General features: G+C 43.3%; 1 protein-coding gene across 11 annotated transcripts in view; it reads left to right on the top strand.

Annotated features, from left to right (window-relative positions):
* The window catches only part of RGS6 (regulator of G protein signaling 6), a 490473-nt gene that overhangs the window by 414306 nt on the left and 52466 nt on the right, over nucleotides 1-23701 (top strand). For all 11 annotated transcript variants that reach the window (XM_019640416.1, XM_019640419.1, XM_019640410.1 and 8 more), the window contains 6 exons: nucleotides 1452-1528; nucleotides 2661-2742; nucleotides 4169-4243; nucleotides 5897-5995; nucleotides 7078-7139; nucleotides 21273-21383. In XM_019640416.1, coding sequence (XP_019495961.1) covers nucleotides 1452-1528; nucleotides 2661-2742; nucleotides 4169-4243; nucleotides 5897-5995; nucleotides 7078-7139; nucleotides 21273-21383 — 506 coding nt within the window. The remainder of the gene's footprint in view (nucleotides 1-1451; nucleotides 1529-2660; nucleotides 2743-4168; nucleotides 4244-5896; nucleotides 5996-7077; nucleotides 7140-21272; nucleotides 21384-23701) is intronic.

Raw genomic sequence — 23701 nt, 5'->3', positions numbered from 1 at the left:
AAATAAATAAATAAGTAAATAAAAATAAAATAAAAAAGGTCCTAAATAGAAACAAGACAGCATCAACTTCTGATATATTCAGTTTTCTCTTCTCTTGCCATATTATGTTCGGCTTTGGTATTTGTAAAGAATATGGTATTAAACTGTTCTTTCAGGTGAAAGTTCTGCTTAGATGTGGTTAGAAACTAAAGGAAGCGTTTTGGTTTCAAATACAGTAATTTTATGAATTTTTTTCTGAATAGATATTCTCTTTGTAATAACAAAAATCCAAAATCAAAGAAAGAGAAAATAACCCGCAAACCTTCCCCCGCTACGCTTTTCTTGGTAAATACATTTTTTTTCTTTACAAAAAAAAAAACCCAAAACACACCATAAACATTAGTAGGTAAGCTGCTTCTTTGTCCAATCTTATCCTGTAAGTATGTTGGGACTCTTTCCATCTCAGCAATAATAGTCTACATCGTCATATTTAATGGCTGCCTCGTATTATACGGTATGACTGTCATAATTTATACAACTACTCCCCAATTGACTGACATTCAGGCATTACCAGCTTTGCTTCCTATAAACAGTGGAAGAATCAAAGGGACAGTTTTTCTGAGGTACCTGTACACCAAGCCTTGATAATAACTGAGTTTATATGTGTTGATTTTCAACGGGGGATCCTTTTATATTAATAATCCACTAATGAGGGTCATCAATTAGCGTTGGCATGAGCTCTATGAAAATACATAGCATAATGTGGGCCCCAGCCGTGCATTCCATCAGAATTAGGCGGATCATTAGGGGAGCTGTCAAATGCCCCTCCTCACTGTCCTATTGTGTCACTAGGTAAGTCTACAGATTTAGAGAGAAGGCTTTCCCCAGTTCCTCTAAAGGATGCCTTTTCCTTCTTTCTGTTTTGGGGTTTTCCTTTCATAAACATCACAAACACAGACACTCCCTCTTTTCCCACTATTGAATCTGGACTTTCAAAGACATTAGTGCCAGGTCCTCTGGGTCCTGCTTTCCTGCCCCCGTCCCAGACCCCTGCTGGAAGACAAGTCTTCAGAAATTCATTCTTAGCTTTGCTCTTGAAGACATCCAGTAGGTTGCAAAGGCCCCCTTGTCCCTTCCCCACATCCTGCAATCATAGGCACAGACCATTCTCTCAGTCTTCAGTAGCCTCTGTGACAAGTTGTGTTCTTGTAAAACACACAAGGAGAGAGGAATCAGGTGAACCACAGAGACGTCAGACTTAAAAGGTATGTAAATGAATATTAATAGTTCTGCTGTGTTCAGCGGGGTCTGGTACAAAGTCAAATTGGGTTCATGTCCAGTGGATTTTAGGTGGGACCCTGCTATTTTGTTGGGAGTAACCAAAATAGATGGCTGCCTTGTAATAAGCATAGGTGTCGACGTGCAGACTTACAATGATTAATGCCGTTTCGTTCATTTTCATGTCTCATTAGGAAAACTTAGCAAGACTCCAGAGGGCCTTTGCAAGGAAGTGGGAATTCATCTTCATGCAAGCAGAAGCACAAGTGAAGTAGGTGAACTTCAAAGAGACCTTTGCGTGATTCCAGCCACCTGCTGTCCACCTGCAGCAGGAGGAGCCCAGGCTCCTGAGGGAGGAAAAAGCAAGAGGGCGAGTGAGTGGGTGAGAAGGAGGCAGAACTGAGCCTGGGGACTCAGAAGCCACAGGAAGAATAGAGGAGTGCGAATTCGTGCTTTTAGAATCACAGAGTATCACATGTTATAAAAGGAGGGGAGAGTGTCACTTTGTACATATATGGTATGTCTTGATTAACTTTTTTGATTAACTCTGTGATTACATTATAATTGTGGGCCATTTAAGTACACAGTAATTATCACAAAAATCACAGGGTGATTATGGGTTTATTTCAGTCCAGTAAACTAAAATGCTCCCGAGGGAACCAAGAACCAGAAGTTCCACGGCAATTAATCTGAGTTACTTTTTACTTAGAGGGATAATATGAAGTAATACAGCCTTTTTTACTTTAAAGCCTCTTATCTGTGCTCCTGATCAGCACATAAAGAGCCTGTCTTTGTCACCTGTAATTTTCCCTCTTCCAACATGTGCCTCCCCCAGCTGAGGCCAGTGACACATGCCTTCTGAATCTTGTCACACGCTAGGACTATTACTCCGCTTTTAGAAAGCCAGATGGCTTAAGTGACTCTTAAAACATGTAATTGCAGCTTTTTGAAGACATTTCTACTGACTGAATCTAAACAAACTTTCAACTTTGGGAATGAAACACTGCAAGCCTATGGTTATATTCCTTTCTATAACTTGAGTACAGTGTCCACTTTGATGGGGGCAGGTCAATGGATGATTCAATTCTTAGCAATCCAACACGATGCGAATGGACAGTTGTGTTCTTGTGCTGTCCTTAGGCCCACCCACCATGCTCATCACACATCCATGGCAATTTGCAGTCTAGCCTAAAATGAGTTCTCTCATCATGTATGGGCTTCTTGAGGTCTCCTTGAGGGAACTGTCCATGCATATTTTACAGCGCTGCACCGAACATGGGCCACACACATGCCAATCGCCGTGTGCACGCTAAGCTCTGAGAAACAGGAGCCGAAAGCTGAGGGCAAGGGTCAGAAGGAAAAACAATACAAAAGCCTCTGATTTCCTTCCTTTACTGTTTCAGGATTGATCGGAAAAAGGACAAGACAGAAAGAAAAATTTTGGATAGCCAAGAGCGGGCCTTTTGGGATGTCCACAGACCAGTGGTGAGAAAGCTCTGCTTGGTTCTCTAGGGGTTTTTTCCCCACTTCCTTTGCTTGAAAGAAATGACTATCTGTAGCCACCAGATGTCTCATTCTTAAGAAAACTGCTAAGCTTTGTGAAACGGTTTTGCCATTCATTCATATAACCTCAATAGATTTCCTGGAATGTACGTCAGTTCTACCTTTTATAAATTATCCATCCATGAAAATATGGCATTGGAAATGGGAGAACTGCGGGAATTTCACCTGAGGACCTTTGGGCCCCAGAAGTTTACAGTCCCAAAATGAGCAATTTCCACTTCTACTGTCATTAATCTCTAAATCTTGGAATATTCTCTTTCAAACACAGCTGATCCTTGTTATTCATGTTCCATAACGTCACTGCAAACAATGAACCAGCAAATGCCAAACCATTGCTGCACCGGTGCATTGAATCGTTTCATCAACTGATCAATACCTAACGGTGTTTAATGCATGTTTCTGTTTAAGACACCTTAATATATATTGTTGAGTCATTAACATTGAACTCACAGCCAATGGCACGATAGCTCATATTGGAATGAAGCATATCTAACACATGTATTTTCTCCATAAGGCATATCACAGCCTTCTGGCACTTAGGAACACTGGACAGCACTGTGCTTGGAGGCCATTTTAAGCAGCAAAATCACCAACAAAAAGCACAGAAATGTGCAAAACGTGGCAATAAATAAACCTTGAAAAGAATACTTGTTTACAGTATGAAAGTTGAAGCAAGAAGGCAGAGAGAGCGTCACCTTATTCGACCTCAGCTGGGAACATGCACATCAGGCAGCTCAAAATTTCTGCAGCTCTGCACATGTCTGTGGATGACCATGAATGCACCACAGTATTGATTTGGTTATAAATAAATTCTAGCAAGTAGGCAAACGCACAAATACAAAATCTGCAAATAATGAGGTTTGACTCTATTTCTAATTTCATATTGTTAAAACAAATCTTGCGTATCCCTTATGAAATGGAACTAAAATGAATAAACTGTTTCAGCCTTCCTAAAAACTGATTAAAAGCAAAACCAAAGATATAATTCCTCATCCTGACTTGGGAGTGTTTTTAAGATGGTTAGAAATGTGAAATAGCAAAGACCGTGACTGATGCGACCTTGCAACTTTGAATGATAAGTTTGCGCTTATCAACTGTACACGATATGCTCTACGTATCATCCTTAGAAAGTATGAGGTACGCTTTTGTATTTCATGAGGACTCTATATAGGAACACGTAGTGAAGATGAAACATCTTTGTAAAAAACAATTGTAAATAGCAAACTGGAGATAATCACACATTGTCTGTAATGGGAAAGATAAAGATTGGTTCTGATTGGTGTCACTTGGGCGAAATTGGAAGGATGATTTTCACTTAGTAATTTATGTGATGATTTTTTTTTCTCAGCCAGGCTGTGTGAATACCACAGAAATGGATATCAGAAAATGTCGACGTTTGAAGAACCCACAAAAGGTTAAAAAGGTTCGCTAGTTTCGCTGAATTAAAAATTCTTGATGTGAATGGCCCTTTCATTTCTGGTACTGTTCAAACAATGATTGGCTATTTGTTAATTCTACCCCATTTCATCCTTTGAAACCATTTTATTCATTTATTCTACAAATATTTGTGGAGTGGCTGATGTGTGCTTGGCACTCTTCTTTTTGCTGAAATACAGTCCTCACTATGCCCACAGCCTGGCAGTGATGAAACAAGCCACCAGGCAACAGTGCCAGGAGGGCTGCATTAGGGAAGTACAGGATGGCTCAGGAGTGCCAGGAGGGGGCGCCAGACTGGGGTTTTCCCGGGGCTTCCAAAGCAGGCTCAAGGGTAATGTCTGCAGAGTAAACAAACGGCAGCTGGATCTGGGGAGGAGGCAGGGAGGAAAGGAAACCAAAGGAACGAAAAGTAGCAAATCTCACAGGTGAAGGTGAGCATGGTACTTTGAAAGTCTTTTAGTTAGTTAGGTCATCCAAACTCAACTCACCATCTTGACCAACTGTGAATGAGCCAATGATTACTTGTGTTTCCCTGTACTGAAGGAGCAATGACTGTGGCCTATCCATGGGTGCCACGCTCAGTGTGCCCCACAGTCGGTCCATCCCACCCTCACAACGGCACCAAGGACCACGTTGTGGGAGAACATGTCTGTCCTCTGTACTATTAACATCAAATGGTTAGAGATGTGTGCCCAGATGACCAATCCTCTCATTTTGTCATATATACGACATGACATATATATCAACTTCTTGAATCTACTTACATATTTTTTCATATTTTATTCTTCACTGAGATAATGTTGCCCATTGTATTATATTTTATAATGTTAACCTTAAAATGTCCTCATTTAATCTTTAAGGGCCCCCTAATTATATTAGAATTGTATTCCAGAATTTCATGGAGCCCTCATCCACCCTATCTGAGCCCTTCTTAATTTATAGATTTCAGCTACATATTGTATACCCTTTGGGGTTTTGTTTCTTTCCCAAAGCAAAGACTGTCTTTAGCTTGTCTCTAACACAAAGAACAGCTTAAAAGGTAGCCATAGCTGTGAGCATGTAGAGAAACTGAGGCCAGAAAACTATTTAGCTTAAAAGCAAATAAGTCTGAAACCCTATCATCTTGACTTTTTACCAGATGGGCATGCCATCTGCTGGCCAACAGAAAATCTAGAGAGGATCTTTGTGCATAATCTTCAGCAATTGTTCTTGAACTTATTTTGTGGTTCAGAATCGCCTGAGCATTGGACAGAAGTGCAGATTCCCAAGCCCCACCCACAGAGGTTCTGATTCGGTAGGTCCCAGATAGGGCTCAGCCATGTGCATCATGACCAAGTACCCCTAGATGATTCTTTACAGATGGCCTATGGACCATGTTTGGAGAATCACTGATGTACAAGAAGACCATTTCAGGTCAGTAAAAGGAAGGGTTTTCTAACAGTGGTAACCCACCGATGGGACAGGCTTGCTCAAGAGACAGAGTTCCCAACATTGGAGAAATTCAAGTAGAGGCCAATCATTTATTGTAGGGCTGTCACTGAGGGGGTTGGAAGTATCAGATAAGTGGTTGAACTAGCTGACCACTAAGGCCCCTTCAACTCTGAGGGTGCGTGATTCTGTCTTCTTGCTTCTTCTCTAGTCAGTGTATGGTGTGACAGAAGAGTCCCAGTCGCAAAGCCCTGTGCACATACCCAGCCAGCCTATCAGGAAAACTACAAAAGAGGACATCCGGAAACAGGTGAATGAATTGACTACTGTGATCCCAAGAGGAGCCGTGGCCAGTGTGAAAACCCTTTGAATGTTCACCTCTGAAAGCTGAGTGAGCTTTGAGTTCCTGGAAACCATAGTGGCACCCAGCTGTAGGTGACTTGAACCTTTGAGTGCTGTGTGTGAACAACCCAAGGAAGCTCGAGGGGGAAAATTCTCTCCTGAGTCCCTCCAGGAGTTATGAGAAGAACGTGAATGAGTCATCCCAATGCTATGGGGTGACTGCTGTAGTCAGGCCTCCCACAGGAGCGCGAGCAGGGGGGGACTCCTGTTACAGGGGCCTGAACATTGTAATGCCCTTCCAGAGTAAGCCAGCTCAGGACCACCGACTTTATTGCTGTGATACAACAGGAAATTTAACGAATAAAGCAAGCCACACTCCCGATGCCATTTCAGCATTATTTGGCTCAATGTCATCTTCATGATGAGGAGTTCACTGGTCAACATAGGTCAGCAGACAATGGCTAATTACATTACTCCTTTCTGGGGTTCACTGATCATGAAGTAACTACTCCTGACTTTGCACTTTATTGGCTTCTTGGGGGTGGAAACCAAAGTAAATTGTTAGATGCCTGACCTTGACAAGTTTATTATTGGGTGGAGAAGAGGAAACAGATGTATGTAAAATAGCAATTTGATGATTCTAGTCAAGTATACCAAGCACAATGAGTGTGATGTAAGTGTGAAAGGTGGGCAGAAGATCACTGAAGATTAGGCAAACCAGATATTTATGGTGTGTGTATAACCTGTCCTGTTGCTGAGCTTTGTAGAATATATACTGCCGTTAAGTTTGCAATCACTTTTGGGAATCAAGACTTAAGCTATCACACAGTACAGAAGAATATGTGACATAGGCTAAATTGTAGAGTGTGAATCTTAGTGATGGTAGGAATTCTCAAAAGGGTAAAATGGTTGCTGGAACGCAGAGCTGGAGGGTTGAAGTCTGTCCAGAAGAAGTGACTGGACCATGGTGGGGATACAGGATTTGGATTCCTGGGGTGAAAAGAAAAAAGTCTAGTTTAGTCTTAATGCCTCTGTTCTATCTTTCCCCAGATAACATTTTTAAATGCACAGATTGACAGACATTGTTTAAAAATGTCGAAAGTGGCTGAAAGGTATGTTTCCCCTTAGTAAATCCCTTACTGCTGTCTTCTAATTTAACAAAGTAGAAATGTTGTGGGGTTGTGGCTAACAAGTGTGCGCCATGCCAAGAGGCAGACCGTAGGCATTCCTTCAACTGATGAGTGAAAAACACCACAGAACCCGTGTGAGTACAACTAAGATAGCAGGCCTCTCCTGAGTGATGTCAAGAAATGTTCCGTTGCTAACGCTTTTCAAGGGGTGGCCATGGGACCTTGACAATCGAGTCAAATGTCCTTAAAAGCTACATAATGCACTTTTGCCTCCAGCCTCTTGATTAATTCAAATGAAATTGCTCCCCTTTCAGCTATAAACCACCTAGATTCACTTTATAGGGAGAAGGAAATTGCATGCCCTCTGAGGTGCTAGCTGCACAAACAGGAGGGGACTGGACCATCAGGAGGCGTTCCGCCTCCACACACCATCAACCACTGAACTGCATCGAATCAGCTATAAAGAAAATATTTGGCACCCCCAGCCTGGCTTCCACAGGAGCATTTGTGCTACAGTCTGCACCGGTGGCTGGTTCCACTCTGTTAACTCGTGGGAGACTCAATTTTGTCAACTAAATGGTCTGTGTTTGAACTCTCAGTGAAGAGGGGAGGCCACCTGGGGGATCTGTATGGAATAAATCTGATCAGGCAGCTCCAAACCAAACGTTTGTTCATCCATATGCTACTGCTAAAGCTGTGACCAATATCTGAAGGTTCAAGGGCTTCAGTTGGGTCTTAGTATTTATTGAATATCAGAGTAAAGTGAATCTTGAAGCCCAGCACACACAGGGGGGCTGGCTGTGTTTTCAGCCGGTAAGCCTTTCTCTGCTGGCCCCCTCGTTCTAGATAAATAACAAATTGAGGCTAAGAAAACCTTACTCCGAAACCCCAAACCTGAATTAAGGCTCTACCACCTGTTCAGGTGGCCAAGGACATCCCTGGTTCAGGGCTAATGTCTTGGAATGCATCTCATATCTATTCCAGGGTTTCTCTGTAGTGTAACTACTGATATTCTAGATGGAATACTTCTTTACTGCAGGAGGCTGTCCTGTGCATTATTGGATGTTTGGCAGCATTCCTGGCCTCTCTTTACCTATGTTGACGAAAAACATCCAGCCTAAGAGAAAACTTATAAGAATTTATTTATTTATTTATTTATTTATTTATTTATTTATTAAAGATTTTTATTGGGGAATTGGGGGGATGGGAACAGTGCTGGGGAATTGGGGGAAGGGGAACAGACAAGTTGCTGTCCTTTTGTTCTTCAGTCTAGTTGTGGAGGACGTTGCTTCACTGGCCCAAGTTGGCACCATCATTGCGCTCTTACCGGGCGAGGCACATCAGTCGCCGGCTTCTGGACGGCCGCTCACTGCGGCTGCTGGCCACTCATGCTGGCTGCTGGTTACATACAGTAGCCCATGGCAACCCACTGCCACAGGGGCTGCAGCCTACACCGTTGCCGGCGACTCACGGCAGTCCAACTCCAGGTTGAGCTGTTGTTCAGCATCTTAGCTGTAGAGGGCAGTGTCACTGGCCCTCATATGTGGGATCCGAACCAGGGCCCTCTGACATCCCAAGCCAGTTCTTAACCATCGCGCCACTTGGCCGGCCCTATAAGAATTTATTTGAACCAAACTGTCGACAATTGCCGGGAAGCAAAATCTCAACGGATTGAGGAAATGCTCTGAAGAATGGCAGTTTTACAGCTTATTTTATACATAAAATCAAAGGAGGAAGGTTACATGAAATCCAGTGGTGATAGATTAAGGGGGTGGGAGAAAGCAAAGCAGGGAAATCTCTGGGATTGGATAAAAGTACATTGGAGAGACAGGTACTTTTGTTACATAGGTGGGTGCAGGGTAGCTAACCGTCAGCTTTTTACAGCACATAGAGATGGTAATCAGGAGACAAGCATAATAATGAGGAATTTTGCAGTTTCCAGCTCTGGTCCAGAAAAAGATTAAAGATGTTATCTTAGGTACAGAAAGACAACAGGCCCACTGAAAAGGCACAGACTAATTTAATGAGGAAGCTAAAGATGTGACTTCCTACCATGGCCCACTTTAAAAATTTGTGTGTGTGTGTGTGTTCACGCCATCTTAGTTTTAGTCTCCTAAGCTTGTCAGGTTTAACCTGTGGCCCCTTTTCCGTCCACACCTATTAGATGCCAAAAGTTCACCTCACAGTTGTGACAATGTGACATTCGGGGGGGGGGGGGCAAATCAATCCCACTGAGAATCACTGGTACTCCTCTTTTCCCTGATCTAAATGCTTCAGAAGGTGGCCATGGCTCAGCTGACACCTAGACACCGACTGCTCTGGAGTCAGTTTCCGCTAACTCTGCAGGCTGAAGCGCCACCTCACCCCACTGTCACAACATGGGGCTTCCGGAGCACCAAGCTCTAAAATTGCTTTTTTAATGGTTTTTTTTTAATCTTTATTAAACGTATTGGCTAGTAAAATTACATAGGTTTCAGGTGTACAATTCTGTAATACATCATCTATATATTGCATTGTGTGTTCACCACCCAGAGTCAGTTCTCTTTCCAACACCATATATTTGACCCCCTTTCCCCTCTTCTACCAGCCTCCCCCACTTACCCTCTGGTAACCACTAAACTCTTGTCTGTGTCTGTTAAGTTTTTGTCTGTTTGTCTTGTTCCTTTCTTGCTTTCAGTTTTATATCCCACATATGAGTGAAATCATATGGTTCTCAACTTTTTCTGTCTGACTTATTTCGCTTACCCTGCTAATCTCAAGATCCATCCACGTTGTCGCAAATGGCCGTATTTTATCTTTTCTTATGGCCAAGTAACATTCCATTGTATAGATGTACCATACCTTTGCTTTCGAAATCTCGCTGTGGTTGCCTTTGTCCCAAAACAGTGCCTGTGAGTGACATAGCTGGGATAACCCCGACATCATTGGTGTCATAGCCTGTGAGGAGCTACGAGCTTATTTCTCTGTGAAAAGGGGACAGGAATGGCTGTCCTCGTGCTCTGTAAGGGTCTAGTCTAGCAATGCCGGCCTTCGAAGGGCACTTCAGAGTTTGCAGTCTCAGGAGAGCATATGTGGGAGCACCTTTTCTTGGCGCTAGTTGCTCAGGCCCAGTGTTTTTGAGGGTGATGACCCAGGTGGGGGAGGGGCAAACGACTGGAGATTCCTAAACCGTCGCCCTGGGGATTCGGATTCAGTGGTTCCAGGTAGATCTGAGGAACTTGCACTTTGAATAATGTGCAAGTGGACTGACCGGGTCTCTGAGGATTTGCTGAAGCCACTGCCCACCACTCAGACGGACCTGAGCGCTCACATCAGAAGGGACACCCAGCTTCATCTTATCCTTAAGGTGTGAGGAAAGAGCCTGAACCAGCCAGTCGGCGTGAGGCAGGCCCACACCAGGCAGGTGTGCTGAGGCGGGAAGAGACAACTGAGGTGGGGGAGGGGAACCTGGCAGGGCCCCTTGTTTGTTTGTTTTCATGCTGTCAGGGAGGGGCCCCACCTGGTGCCTGTCTCATTATGCTTGGGGGGCTGCTCACACTGATGACACTTCTCCAGCCAGCCACTCCTCACGCCTCAGTTTCCAGCTTTCCTGTGTCTCCGCCCAGCAGAGACTGGATTTTATTCCCAGCAGCAATAACTGGCAACTTTTCAATGTGACACAAGGATTTTTCATTAGAGCCACAAGGAAACTCCCAGATAAAGAGGGGGAGGGAGTGGAGCCGGGTGTTAGCAGGAGATAAAGCAGCCTGGAGCCCTGGTCTGTCAGCGGCTCTGTGGGGGGTGGGGGACAGGGAGGTGGCCCTGGCAGCTGGCCTTGGGTGCTACTGCTCTGCTCTGCCGAGGTGAAAGCTGAGCTGTGTCAGGTGGGCACACACACCCCCATACTGGATTTGGTTTCCCGGCCTGCTCCAGGTGAGCAGTGGTAATTAGCCAGAAGCCATCAGCAAAAGACCTCCTCCCCCTGGGGACAGGTCCGCCCAGTTTTTCACTTAGTTCCCTGGGAACTGCTGGAGGGGTGGAAGGCCTGGTGATGTTGAAGGTGCAGCTCTGAAAAGACAAGAGTCAGATTTGGATCAAAGGCTGCAGCCAGGTCCACCCGATAAGGGAATAAGGAAACAATTTAGCGAGTGGGTGTGGAGCCAGCATTGGGGTTTGGCTCGTGCCTCTGCCATTTTTTTGTGTGACCTTGGGCAAGTTGCTTCATCTCTCTGTGCCTCTCTTCCACCTCATTCAAGGGGAGAGAGCAGTAGTACTTAACGTACAGGGTCAGTGAGTTAATCCAGGCATGAGCTTGGTCCAGTCCTTGGCACTTACTACACATGCAATGCGTGTGAACAATTATTATTCTTGTCCAGTGTGGTGCTTAATGGTGCTTTGGAAAGGAGCGGAATTCAAGTGCATGAGATGGAATGAACAGGGTGGATGGTGCTCTGCGGAACAAACAAAGGGCAGGCCAAGGGGTGAGGCTGGCCCTGCAGGTGGCAGCTTTGTGCTGACACAGTTCTTCCCTCCCTCTTTCTTCTCAAAAGTCCTGAGCAGAAAGCCCCGAGTGCTGCCTAAAGCTGGCCCTGCCCCCCACAACATGTGTGTCCCTCTTGACTGCCTCTATTACACCAATGATGTGGTGCTTAGGGGGAGGGAGGCTGGCTCTTCTGCATAGATTTTTCTCAGGTCATCCCAGTTTCAACTATTCTGTCCCACTATTTCCAAGAGTGGTTAAATGTTCCCAAAATGCCAACATCATGGCAACCAAACTACATTTACTAGGCTGCCTTTTATACCTGGAAATAGTACAAAAGCCCGTCTGAGATGTTACCCAATTTTGCTTCAGGAAGTACAGTCCCTGCACACACAAATGAATTCTCCAAATAAATAATGTTTAACACCTTAAGCTTTTTATTTTAACTATTTTCAGTGAGACTCTGTCTTAAATGTGGTTCATATTCGAGCTTGCCTTCTTAACGAAAGGACACACATTTCAGTTCATTTTTCTTGATGATTCTGGGTCAGTGTTCTTATACTGCACCTCAAAACTCTGTCAGTGGTCAGGATATCATAAAGTGCCACAAACTGCTTCCCTTTCCCTAAACGGCCCCAGACCATTATGTTCTTTGGGCCTCTGTTTCTGCTTTTTAGTTGTCGGTTTGTTTTCTTGTCCCTGTCAACATGCTTGTCTCCAGTAGCCTTCCTCCCCACTTACCAGCCCCTATTTCCAATCTGTAGCAAACTAGGTGTATCAGTCAGTTGTTCCTGAGTAACAAACTACCGCAGAATGTAGTGGCTTCAAACATCAGGAGTTTACTGCTGCTCCCCTGTCTATGTGCCAGCTGGCTCCACTGGGCTCCCCCTGGTGTCTGGGTGCAGCTGCAGGCTGGGTAGGCAGCTTGGTGATCTGGGCTGAGCTCTCTCACATGTTTGGCATCAGCTGGTTTAGGATGACGTCAGCTGGGACAACTGGGCTATCATCACATGGTCTTTCATTCTCCAGCAGGCTAGATTGACCTTGTTTACATAGGGATAGCAGGGTTCTGAGAGAGAGAGAGAGAGAGAGAGAGAGAGAGGGAGGGAGAGAGGGAGGGAGGGAGGGAGAAGAGAGAGCAAAAGCTTGTGAAGCCTCTTGTGGCTTGGAACTGACACTCAGTCACTTCTGCTAAAACAAGTCACAAGCCCAGACCAGATTCAAGGCCTAGGGAAATAGACTTCATTTTTTACATTGATCTATTAATATCACACTAGAACATCAAATAGCCAAGTTCCTCAGCCTTGGTCCTAATGCAAGAGTCTCTTCTGAGAGTTGTCTCTTCCGAATAACAGACGATGAGCCTTAAGACATAGAGTTTATTTCACTGTAGACTCTGCTCAGAGACCCTTTTGGTCACTTATCTCACCTATGTTCTCTCAATAGTAAAAGGTGTCAAGTAAAAGAAGCCTTACTCTTCTTTGCAAGAGTCCTCAAGGAGCCCCTTTTTATTCACCCAAGCCTTAGAGCACTTGACAAACCGAATTTGAGACTGCAAAAATCTATATTCTAGTTTCCAACAGCCTGGAAAAGCTCTGTGGTTTGCTTGGTGTCCCGAGTGACTTCTCCCCACTCAGTGGCGCTAAGCAAGTCTCTGCAGGAATCACACCACACTGCCCCACACGCAGAGATGGAGTTGGGTCATTGTATGTCTGCTCCTACACTTGGCTCATCCTTACTCTATACCCTATCGCAGCTGACTGCTGAATTGATTTTTTATCATCCTCTTGCTCATGTCAAGATCGCTGCTGCTGCCTGAAATTGGATGCTGGTTCCTCCTCTGCCTCCTGACCCTCTGTTATCATCAAATGTAATTAATAAAATGAGATAAGACAGCAAGGGACTGCCTACCCTAAGGGTCTATTAAAAACCTGCTAGGGTAATAGAAGTCCATGAACTTAAAGTCTAATGATAGTTTCAGGGGAGGGAAAATAAAGGAGCCAAAGAGGTTATTACAACTCTGCTTTTATGTGATTCCAGATACCACGGGGTCCTTGCTTCTCCTTTCTCCCGGCCCATCTTAGGTGACAGAAAAGAAAAGATCAGAGGGGAACTGTATCCAGACCAAGATCTAGAAGGGCTGTGATACCTGGCCTGGCATATGCTCTTCTTTCTGCAGGGCTAACTTCACCTTCACATCGCTTCACTCATCCCAAGTTCCTCTTGATTAAATTTTCTCTAGGTGACCTGCAATTAAGGAGTTCTTTCTTAATATTCTCTCTCCTCCCCCACCTCCGCCAACGTGAAAAACAAATGAGATTAAGGAATTAATTAATGGGAACTAAACTTCCTCCTGCCACGCATTCCCCTTTCTACTCAGATCCTTTTCCTGTCCGGTTTCCTCGTACGCATCATCACTTAGAAACTGCACCTGCCAAAGGGGATGCAAACACACTCTCCGGTTCACCCCTTTCCACATGCAGTTTCCAGGTTTCTTCCCGTTTAGAGGCCCTGATTTCCTAATAAGTGCTTTAGCACATTTTTGTTGTATTTTTAAAGTAGGAATGATGGTCACTATCCCATAATGCTTTACATGTCATACCTTGTTGTCCCCTGACTAATCACTTGCTGCAAGCCATCCCTCACTATCCATTTTCCCTGGAGCCTAAGAGTATCTCCTCACCTGCTGTGTAGATCAGATTCCATGTATATACTTCACTCGGGATTCTGTGTAGGGAAACACCCAGTCTGCCTCCTCCAGTGTTTATTCCTTTATTCTCATGCTACTACCACACTCACAACATTTCTGACACCAGATGTGTGCGTTTTCCCCACACCAAGAAATTCCCTCACACCAGCTGGGCGTCCTACAATTTCACTCAGTTCTGACACGCTCTACCTGGAGAGATAGTGTCAGATCCCACAGGTTAGGGGCTCAGGCCCACAGCACTGCCGCCACCCTACTTCAGGTACGAATCGCAAGTAGTAGGTCCCCAGGTTACAACAACTCCTCTCCAGTTCAGCTACAAATCAGAGGTTCCCATCACCTCCTCCTCAGGTTCGATTAATTTGCTAGAGTGGCTCACAGAACTCAGGGAAACACTTACATTTACCAGTTTATTAAAGAATATGATAAAGGATGCAGATGAACAGCCAGATGAAGAGATACATAGGGTGAGGTCTGAGAGGGTCCCAAGCGCAGGACCTTCTGTCCCTGTGGAGTTAGGGTGCATCACCCTCCCAGTACATGGATGTGTTCACCAACGTGGAAGCTCTCCAAATTCCATATTATTTGGATTTCATGGAAACTTCTGATCATAGGCATGGTCAATCATTAGCTCTATTTCCAGCCCTTCTTCTCTAGAGAATGGGGGTGGGGCTGAAAATCCCAAGCTTCTTATCATAGCTTGGTCTTTCTAGTGACCTGCTCCCATCCAGGAGGCACCAAGGGTCACCGCGTTTGAACAAAAGACACTCCTATCACCCAGGGAATTCCAAGGGTTTCAGGAACCCTGTGTCAGGGACCCGAGTCAAAGACCAAATATTTATATTTTCTATTACCTCACAGGTTTCTTCCTAGGCACCCCTCAACCCATGATAGACAGCATCTCTTCTTCCTCGAACTCACCTGTCACATTTTTTTTGCCACATTCTTTACAATTTGTAGCAAAATTATGAGTCTTGTTTATTTGTTTGTTTGTTATTGTTAAGGGAGAGAGGATGAAATCTAAAATTTTTTTCTCAGAATTTTTCAAGTGGTTGTACTAAGTTTTGTAAATTTCCTTTTATTTTTTTTCTTCCTCTCCAGGTTTATTGAAGGTAGAACTTAATTAGCAATCTAAGCTAGAAAAGTTCTCTATTAATAGCCCCCATTATATATCTAATGTATATATAATAACCCCCTTATATAATATGCATGTATATAGAATAACCCATGACTGTTTAATGTAGTTAGAAGCCATGATTTTTCTGTGAGCTCAGTTCTAGCATCTTTCTGTGATCCAGAGAGCTGCTCACTATTTCATGAGTAATGTCAGCTAAAAACTGACTAATCACAGGCTGTATCCCTGACCTCCATGTGGAAAATTTTTACCACTTACTACAAGGAAATGGGCAGTAGTATGTGCACAAATCAGCCATCTCCACACCTCCACCCAAGAACTATTTCAAAATGCCCAATGATGGTGGGTAGCCCTCTTGCTAACGGTTGGTGTCAGCATCTTCTAATGATGTGAGAATTTATCATTTGAAAATAGTGAAACCATATACTAATCAGAAGGAGACAGGGGCAAGGGAACAAGGATGTTAAAACTGTTTGATGAGAAATGTTGTTCCTCATGGACTTCCTCTGAATTTCCTGTTTATTTTTTCCGTCTCCCGTATTAGTCTGCTAGGGCTGCCATAACCAAACCCCACAGACTGGGTGACTTAAATAACAGACATTTATTATCTCACAGTTCTGGAGGCTGGAAGTCCATGATCAAGGTGCCACCAAGGCTGGTTCCTGGTGAGGCCTCTCTTCCTGACTTGCAGATAGCTGCCTTCTCACTGTGTCTTCACATGGCCTTTGCTCTGTGCTCTTGGATAGAGAGCACTGGCGTCTCTTCCTGTTCTTATATGGACAGTCCTATCAGATTAGGTTCCCACCATTATGACATCATTTAACCTTAATTACCTCCTTAAAGACCCTGTCTCCAAAAACAGTCACATTGGGAGTTAGGGCTTCAACATATGAAATTTGGCAGGGAATGGGGGTACACAGTTCAGTCTGTAACACCTCCCATTCTACTTTTGTGGAAAGAGCTTTGTAGAACACTTGGCACACAATAGCACACAGGCAGCAATGCTGAACAGATCATTGGGTGCCAGATGTTCTGTTGGGTTGCTGGAAAAGTCATGACGTATTTTTTCTATGTTTTCTGTTGCAAAAATGCATCATGACTTTTCCGAATACAAAGCTCTTTCCATGCCTCTCTTTTGTGTTTTTCCTGTCCTATCTCAAGTCTTTCTATAGTTATTAACATTGACTTTGAACTCAAATAGTACTTTGTATCAACCATTGCTACTTCCCTGTTGCCTTCCTGGCCTTTTCATCGTCTTTGTGTGTCCTGAGCAGCCTGTCCATCTCGTTGTGTGTGCACTGCAAGGAAGTACATGTTCTGGGAAGAGGAAACCTCTCTGGCCAATGCTATGGAGGGCTGCCTCGATGAACTTGCCTTCACATTCCCATCACCCCCACCATCCCTGTTTCAACTGCATTAGTTTGATTCCAAGCAATAGAACCTGAACTTGAACCTAGTTCAGCTAAAAGGAGCATATATTGGCTCACAAAATATAAGGAGGGGCTGCAGAGTTGAATTCTGGGAAGCACAGAGATGCCACTAAGCTCAAGAATAGGTGGATTCAGGTTCTGACTCAGTAGGTCTGGGACAGGACCTGCGATTCCACATTTCTTACAAGCACCCAGGTGACACCTGTGCTGCTGGTTTGTGGACCATACTTTGGGTAACAATGAGATGGAGCTGCTGGCTAACTTCTTCACACTTTCAGCAGCAAGCTAATTGAGCATGCTTGCCCTTGGCAATTCAGCAGTAGGAATTGTGGCTCTGAATTTGCCATTGCAGAGAAAACATGACACGCAAGCTTGCATTGCTTAAGAGAAAGTTTTATTTTTCTCTAAGTGGATCAATAACCATAAAAATATCCATAACTTTTGGCCCCATAATTCTACTTATGGATGGTAATTCTAAATAAATAACCCAAAAGATGGAAAATCCAATGTAAACAATGGTGTTCTACTATAGTGTGGCAGTGGGCCCTAGACAAAAGCCTTCTCAGACCATGTGGTCACTAAGGATTTTGTGCTGGCTTCAGACAAAGACATTCCTGGACTGTATAGTCAGCAAGACTTCTGCGTTTAACATTTCCGAATTCCTACCTCACCTGGGAGCCAGTCAGGAACTGGCACAAGGCTGCATGTCCTAATAAGGAACCTTAGCTGTTAACCCGGGAACCTCAGGGTATATAGCCCCGAGTCCCGCCTGGGTCGGGGCTCAGCCTCTGGATGTGAATCCGCTGAGCCAGTGCCGGCATTAGTAAAAGTTGCTTCCCATGCCTTGGTGTCCTGTCTCTTTGTCTGGGTTCCCCACAACAATAGCACTATGTGTAACTAAAGAATTAAAAGTTTGTCTAATATAGAGGAAATGGTTATATAAATTATAATAAACGCACTCAAGACAATATTGTGGGCATATATTTATCTTCTCTCCCTCCCCAAAAGCAACATATCAGTAAAAGAATAAAAATGGTATGAACTCACAAAGTCAACAAATTAATGAATTAATGGTTTCAACAAATTTGTCAAAGATAGGAAGTCTAAGGAATTGGGGGCATGACCACAGGCCTCTGTCTCTATAATATTTTACTTTTTTTATTGGGTAATAAGTTCAAGAGTAATAGTCTTACCTTTTTATACCTTTTATATGTTTATACCTTTCTGTATTCCTGAAATATTTCAAAATTCAATAAATAAAATGGATGGGAACAGAGTGAAGACCATTACAACTTAGATGTTAAAGGTGTAAGTAGTATAACAAAGTGAGCCAGTTTGCCCAACAAAATCTGCCCTTGGCTCTTAAAGGCACCAAGGATGATGGAAGGCCAGAATGAGGCATGGGGCTAACCCTATTGGGATGGGTGAAGTCTCTCTGGAGCCACCCTGCCCCACCAGGAGACCATCTCTCCTCAATTACTACCACCACAGGGGGTAGGCAGTTTATTCTCCAGAGAAATTGAACTACATCAGCTCAGAGCTCAGGCACAATACATCATAAAGGGGCAGCTGAAAACAAGGGAATCAATCAAAGGTCTATATACTGAACTGTGAGACCCTCAACCCCTGTCTTGCTCACAGCCTTCCAGGAGCCAGATGTATATGTCTATAGGAAAGAGACTGGAAAACTACAACCACTGAGCCAAGTCTACTCCACTCCCTATTTTTGCAAATAAAGTTTTATTAGAACACAGTCACAGGCATTCAATCAAGAATTGTCTACAACTGCTTTTGTGCTGCAACAAAAGAGCTGAGTAGTTGCAACAGACACCTTCTGGCCAGCAAAGCCTAAAATATTTACTCTCTGAGTCTTGCAGAAAAAGTTTGCCTACCCCTACTCTAGATAAAAATAGATGTCCCCAGGGGAGAGATTCCAGATCCCTTATTTGGAGCTCTAGTGAAAAGACCAGTAAGCTGCCCCATGACCCAACAATGAAACCCATGAGTTGGCAGGCCCTGTACACACACACACACACACACACACACACACACACACACTGAGCCTCCAAGCAAGTTTAGTACCTCAGCACAAATGGATGTCCAGAGATTTTTTCAGACACTAAAGGAAACCCCAGTGTGAAGGAGTGTGATCAAAACAAACAGAGAAAGGGACTTGGAGGAACCAAAAACTATTCAAGAAACAGAAGAAACTCAAAATAAAAATATAGAATTAATATCCTCAGAGATTGAGAAGATATTTCATGCATAAAACAAGAACTAGATACTATGAAAAAGAAAAGTGAACTCTGGAAACTGAAGAAAATGATAGCCCAAATTTAAAAATAAAGAAAGAGAAAGGCTGGAAGAATTATCAAACAAAAAGACCAAAAGAAGAAAATGGGAGGGAAAATTTAGGAAAACTAGATTATCATGCAATTCAGGATGTCTAATGTTTAACGAAAAAGAATTATAGAAAGGAAAAATGAAGGGTATGACATTAATTAGCAAAGAAATATTATAATACTTCTGGGAAATATTGTTTTATCCAACTGGTCACATTGTACCCAGCACAGTGAATAAAAACAACCAACAAGGGTCATGGTGAAATTTCAGAACACTAGAGCGATAAAGAAAAGATTCTGAGTCCAGAGAGGAAAGAAACTGTTTAGAATCAAATGGATCCAGGTTTCTCAACAGTAACACCGAATGCCAAAAAAAAAAAAAAAAGAAAGAAAGAAAAGCAATGCCTACAAAATTCTGAAAGAAAATTATTTTTAACCTAGGATTCCATGTTCATAACTACTAGTCAAGTATAATGATAAAATTTAAAAAATGTTTAGACCTGCAAGGACTCAAAATATTTACCTTTAGGCATCCTTTCTTAGGAAACTACTAAAGCAGCAGTTCTCAACCTGTGGGTCGTGACCCCTTTGGGGGTTGAATGACCCTTTCACAGGGGTCGCCTAAGACCATTGGAAAACAAAAAGATATTTATATTACGATTCATAACAGTAGCAAAATTACAGTTATAGAGTAGCAATGAAAATAATTTTATGGTTGGAGGTCACCACATGAAGAACTGTATTAAGGGGTCACGGCATTAGAAAGGTTGAGAACCGCTGTAGGATGTGCTTCAACACAACCAGAGAATAAAACCAATAGACAGACGTGGAATCCAGCACACAAGGGCTTCAACACAAAAGTGAAGAAAGTCCCAGGATGATGATTTTGCAACAAGTCAACAGAGCAAACAGTCCAGATTGGAGACAGAGGACTCAAAACTTTGGAGAGAGGGCCTCCAGGAAACAGGGAGACAGAACTGATCGATATCTGATATATTTTAAGATATGGAAAAATTATTGCTAGACATTGTACAGATTTATTAGAACACTTGAGAAAAGTAATATGCTCCTTACATCAGCAGCAAACAATTTTTGTCTATTAATAGTTCAGTAATTATGGACATTGACTATTATTTAACAAAAATTGTTATATAAATCTATTTGGAGGCTCATGAGAGTAAATGGTAAGGGGAGTTGGGAACTGGTGAGTAGAAAGTTAAATCCTCGATTAAAGTTGATAATCAAGAACAGCTATAAAATCATATAATTTAGAAACATACAGGTAAGTAAATACTAAAAGAAACAGAAGGGTAGAAAGTAGATGACCCTGTGAGAAGGGATAGGAGGAAAAAAAAAAAACATTGCTATTGCTTTTTTCGTATGTGAAAGCAGTACTATTTTATTGTTAACATATATTTTGACATGTATTTTGATAACAATAAGATTTTTGCTTAAAAAGATTATGTGGCTATTTAAATTATAACTAGAAAAACTAAGTTGCTTTTGGGAAAATGATTATAATATATGAACTCCTGTCATCTCCTAGAATTTAAAAGCCTTTGCAATAAGGTAGCCCTCCAGCTGGGAATGGTGGGCCGGCGGCCTGGAGGGATGTACATCCTCTGTGTGGCCCAGGTGCCTTGAGATCTGTAGTCTATGTCAGAGGGTGATACAAAAGCAGGTTTGGACTAGTGCATCAAGTAAGGCTAACATAGCCAGGGAGCAATGCACCAAGGTTCAGGGAAAGAGTTAAGTGGGAAAAAGATATAAAGTGCATCTGTGTACTATGACTGCAGTGGTACAAAATGATATGTTCACAGTGAGAAGGGGACAAGGGCAAATGAAAACAGTTTGATGTGTGGGAAGTTGGAGTGGTGGTAATTTTTTCCCTTTAATTTAGAATTATATTAATTCTGTGCTCGCTTTGGCAGCACATATACCATAATTAGAATTATGTTAAGACTGATGTAATGTTTGTGTAAATAAAAGAAAAATCTTTGCAGGAAATTAGTGGCATTCTTTGCTCTGCTTCCCTCCTGCAGCTTAATTGCTTACACGGAACAGTATGTGGAATATGACCCTTTGATAACGCCCGCCGAGCCGTCCAATCCCTGGATCAGTGACGATATCGCCTTATGGGACATAGAGATGAGGTAAAAAAAAAAGTTTTAATGGTTGGGAGTGGGAGAGATGTGGAAAAAATTCATGAGATTGTGAGATTGCATTATCCGCTCTCTTAATTTGACTTTATCACTAGAACAGAAACTCCTCAAATAACCTCCCCACTGAGTTCTGCTTACTCGTGGTTTCCGTCTCCGTATAGCTTTGGTTTGGACGTGGATCCTTTATGGCTTCCGTCTGGCCTCTCTCTGACCGTTTGAATGTCATGGTAGCAGGGACAGTACCTCACATTCCTAGTTCTAACTGCTGGGGCTGGGGGGGGGGGGATGAGAGGCTACTGAAGGCAGGAAGCAAGTTACATTCCTGGGCCCAGGGGGGGACGCTGGGGGAGGGATCTGTTGGCCAGTTTGTTGGTTTTTTGTTTGTTTGTTTTAAGATTTTTTTTTTATTGGGGAATTTGGGAAGGGAATAGTGTTGGGGAATTGGGGAAGGGGAACATTGTGTTTTTTCAGGACCCATCAGCTTCAAGTGCAGTTGTTGTCCTTCAATCTTAGTTGTGGAGGGCGCAGCTCAGCTCCAAGTCCAGTTGCTGCTTTCAATCTAGTTGCAAGGGGGTGGAGGGGGGGCACAGCCCACCATCCCATATGGGAGCCAAACCCACAACCTTGTTGTTAAGAGCACGCGCTGTCACCAGCTGAGCCATCAGGCCACCCGCTGGCAGCTCAGGCGCAGCTCACTGGCCCATGTGAGAATCAAACCGGCGACCCTGTTGCTCAGAGCTTGCGCTCTAACCAACTGCACCACCCAGCCGGCCCTGTTTGTTTTTTTTAATGTATCAGCCAACAGCAACAATAATAGCTAGCACCTACTTGGAACTGACCATATATTAAGTGTCTTACATGGAATCCCCACAACCAGGAAATTCTCACCGTTGAACAGATGAGGAAACTGAGGCACAGAAGAGTTAATAAACTTGCTCAAGGTCACACAGCAAGTAGCTGCCAGAGTTAGGACTGGATCCCAGGCAGAGGGCTCCAGAGCTGTGATTTTCATCACTGCTCTCCTGTAACTAGCGGCGGCGGTTCCATCCCGTAGCTCCTCGCCTGTGAGGGGCCCTAGTGCGTTTACCTACTAGCTGAGGAACTGAAGCCCAGAGGGACTTGGACCACGTTCACAATTACAGAAGGAAACGCACAGACAAAATCTGGTTGCTGCGCCTGTGTACCCTCTGCGGCTCCGCCAGACGACTTCTTATTTCGTGTCTCATTTCTTGATACCGCTCTCGTTTGCTTTCACTCTTGCTCTTTCTCTGCCTTCTTTTCTTGAAATGGAAAACCTTATAGTTCTTATTATTAAAAAGTCCTAACTAGTCAGACATGCAAAATGAAGAAAATTCTCTCTTCCTCCAACCTAATCTCATTGTCCAGAAAGAACCTGTGTTTATAGTCTAATGCCATGGTTCCCAGACTGCACCAGGGTGGCCTGGACCACTGCAGGGACCTCCCAGGATTACCATGGGACATGCTAAACCCTTGAGGGAAACACAGTGATGTCAGATACTGCATAAACTACTACAGTAGTTAAGGTAATTTACCATTTTCAACATTAGATCACATTCCACTCCCTCCAGGGATGTCATGTCTTTGCAAATCTGAGGTTTCAGGGCAGTTGCTGTGATAAAAAGCAAGTACTGGGCAAAAGTCAACATGGAATAGGAAACGAAGGTGATGGGGTCCAATCTGATTCTAAAATTTGAGAAGATGTGCGGTGCTCAACAGCGCACATGTGCTTATTTAAGAATGAGGAAAATACGTTCATTGTTCTTTCAATGTATATGTATTTCCAATAGTTATTAACTTGTTGGCACATAAATACATATTAAGTTCTTTGGACCTGACTTTTTCTAAATAAACCTGCCCTTGGTCATCCCTTCTGATCCAAGAACTTAAATCTTTCTTTAACTCAGGATGTTTTCTTTCCATCTTTTCTTTTTTTAAAATTACTACTACTCTTTATTCCATTCTATTCTCTCTTTTCAGGAAGTCCTTTTGCAGGAATTCTGGGCCTCTGGAATGGAGCAGCCGTATCTCTTATCTTTTCCTTATTCACCTTTTTATTCTATATTCAAGGACAGAATTCCTTGAATTACTCTTCAGAGTCACCAGTTTGGTTTTCAGTGGTGTCCATTCTGTGATTTTATACTTTAATGCGTTTTTCTTTTTGTTTAAAGATTTTTATTGGGGAATTAGGGGGATAGAACAGTGCTGGGGAATTGGGGGAAGGGGAACAGACAAGTTGCTGTCGTTTTGTTCTTCAATCTAGTTGTGGAGGATGTTGCTTCACTGGCCCA

The sequence above is a fragment of the Hipposideros armiger genome, unplaced genomic scaffold (assembly GCF_001890085.2).
Source record: "Hipposideros armiger isolate ML-2016 unplaced genomic scaffold, ASM189008v1 scaffold_49, whole genome shotgun sequence".
NCBI lineage: Eukaryota > Metazoa > Chordata > Mammalia > Chiroptera > Hipposideridae > Hipposideros > Hipposideros armiger.
Note: the sequence above shows the minus strand (reverse complement) of the source record. Positions and strands in the feature narration are given on the sequence as shown.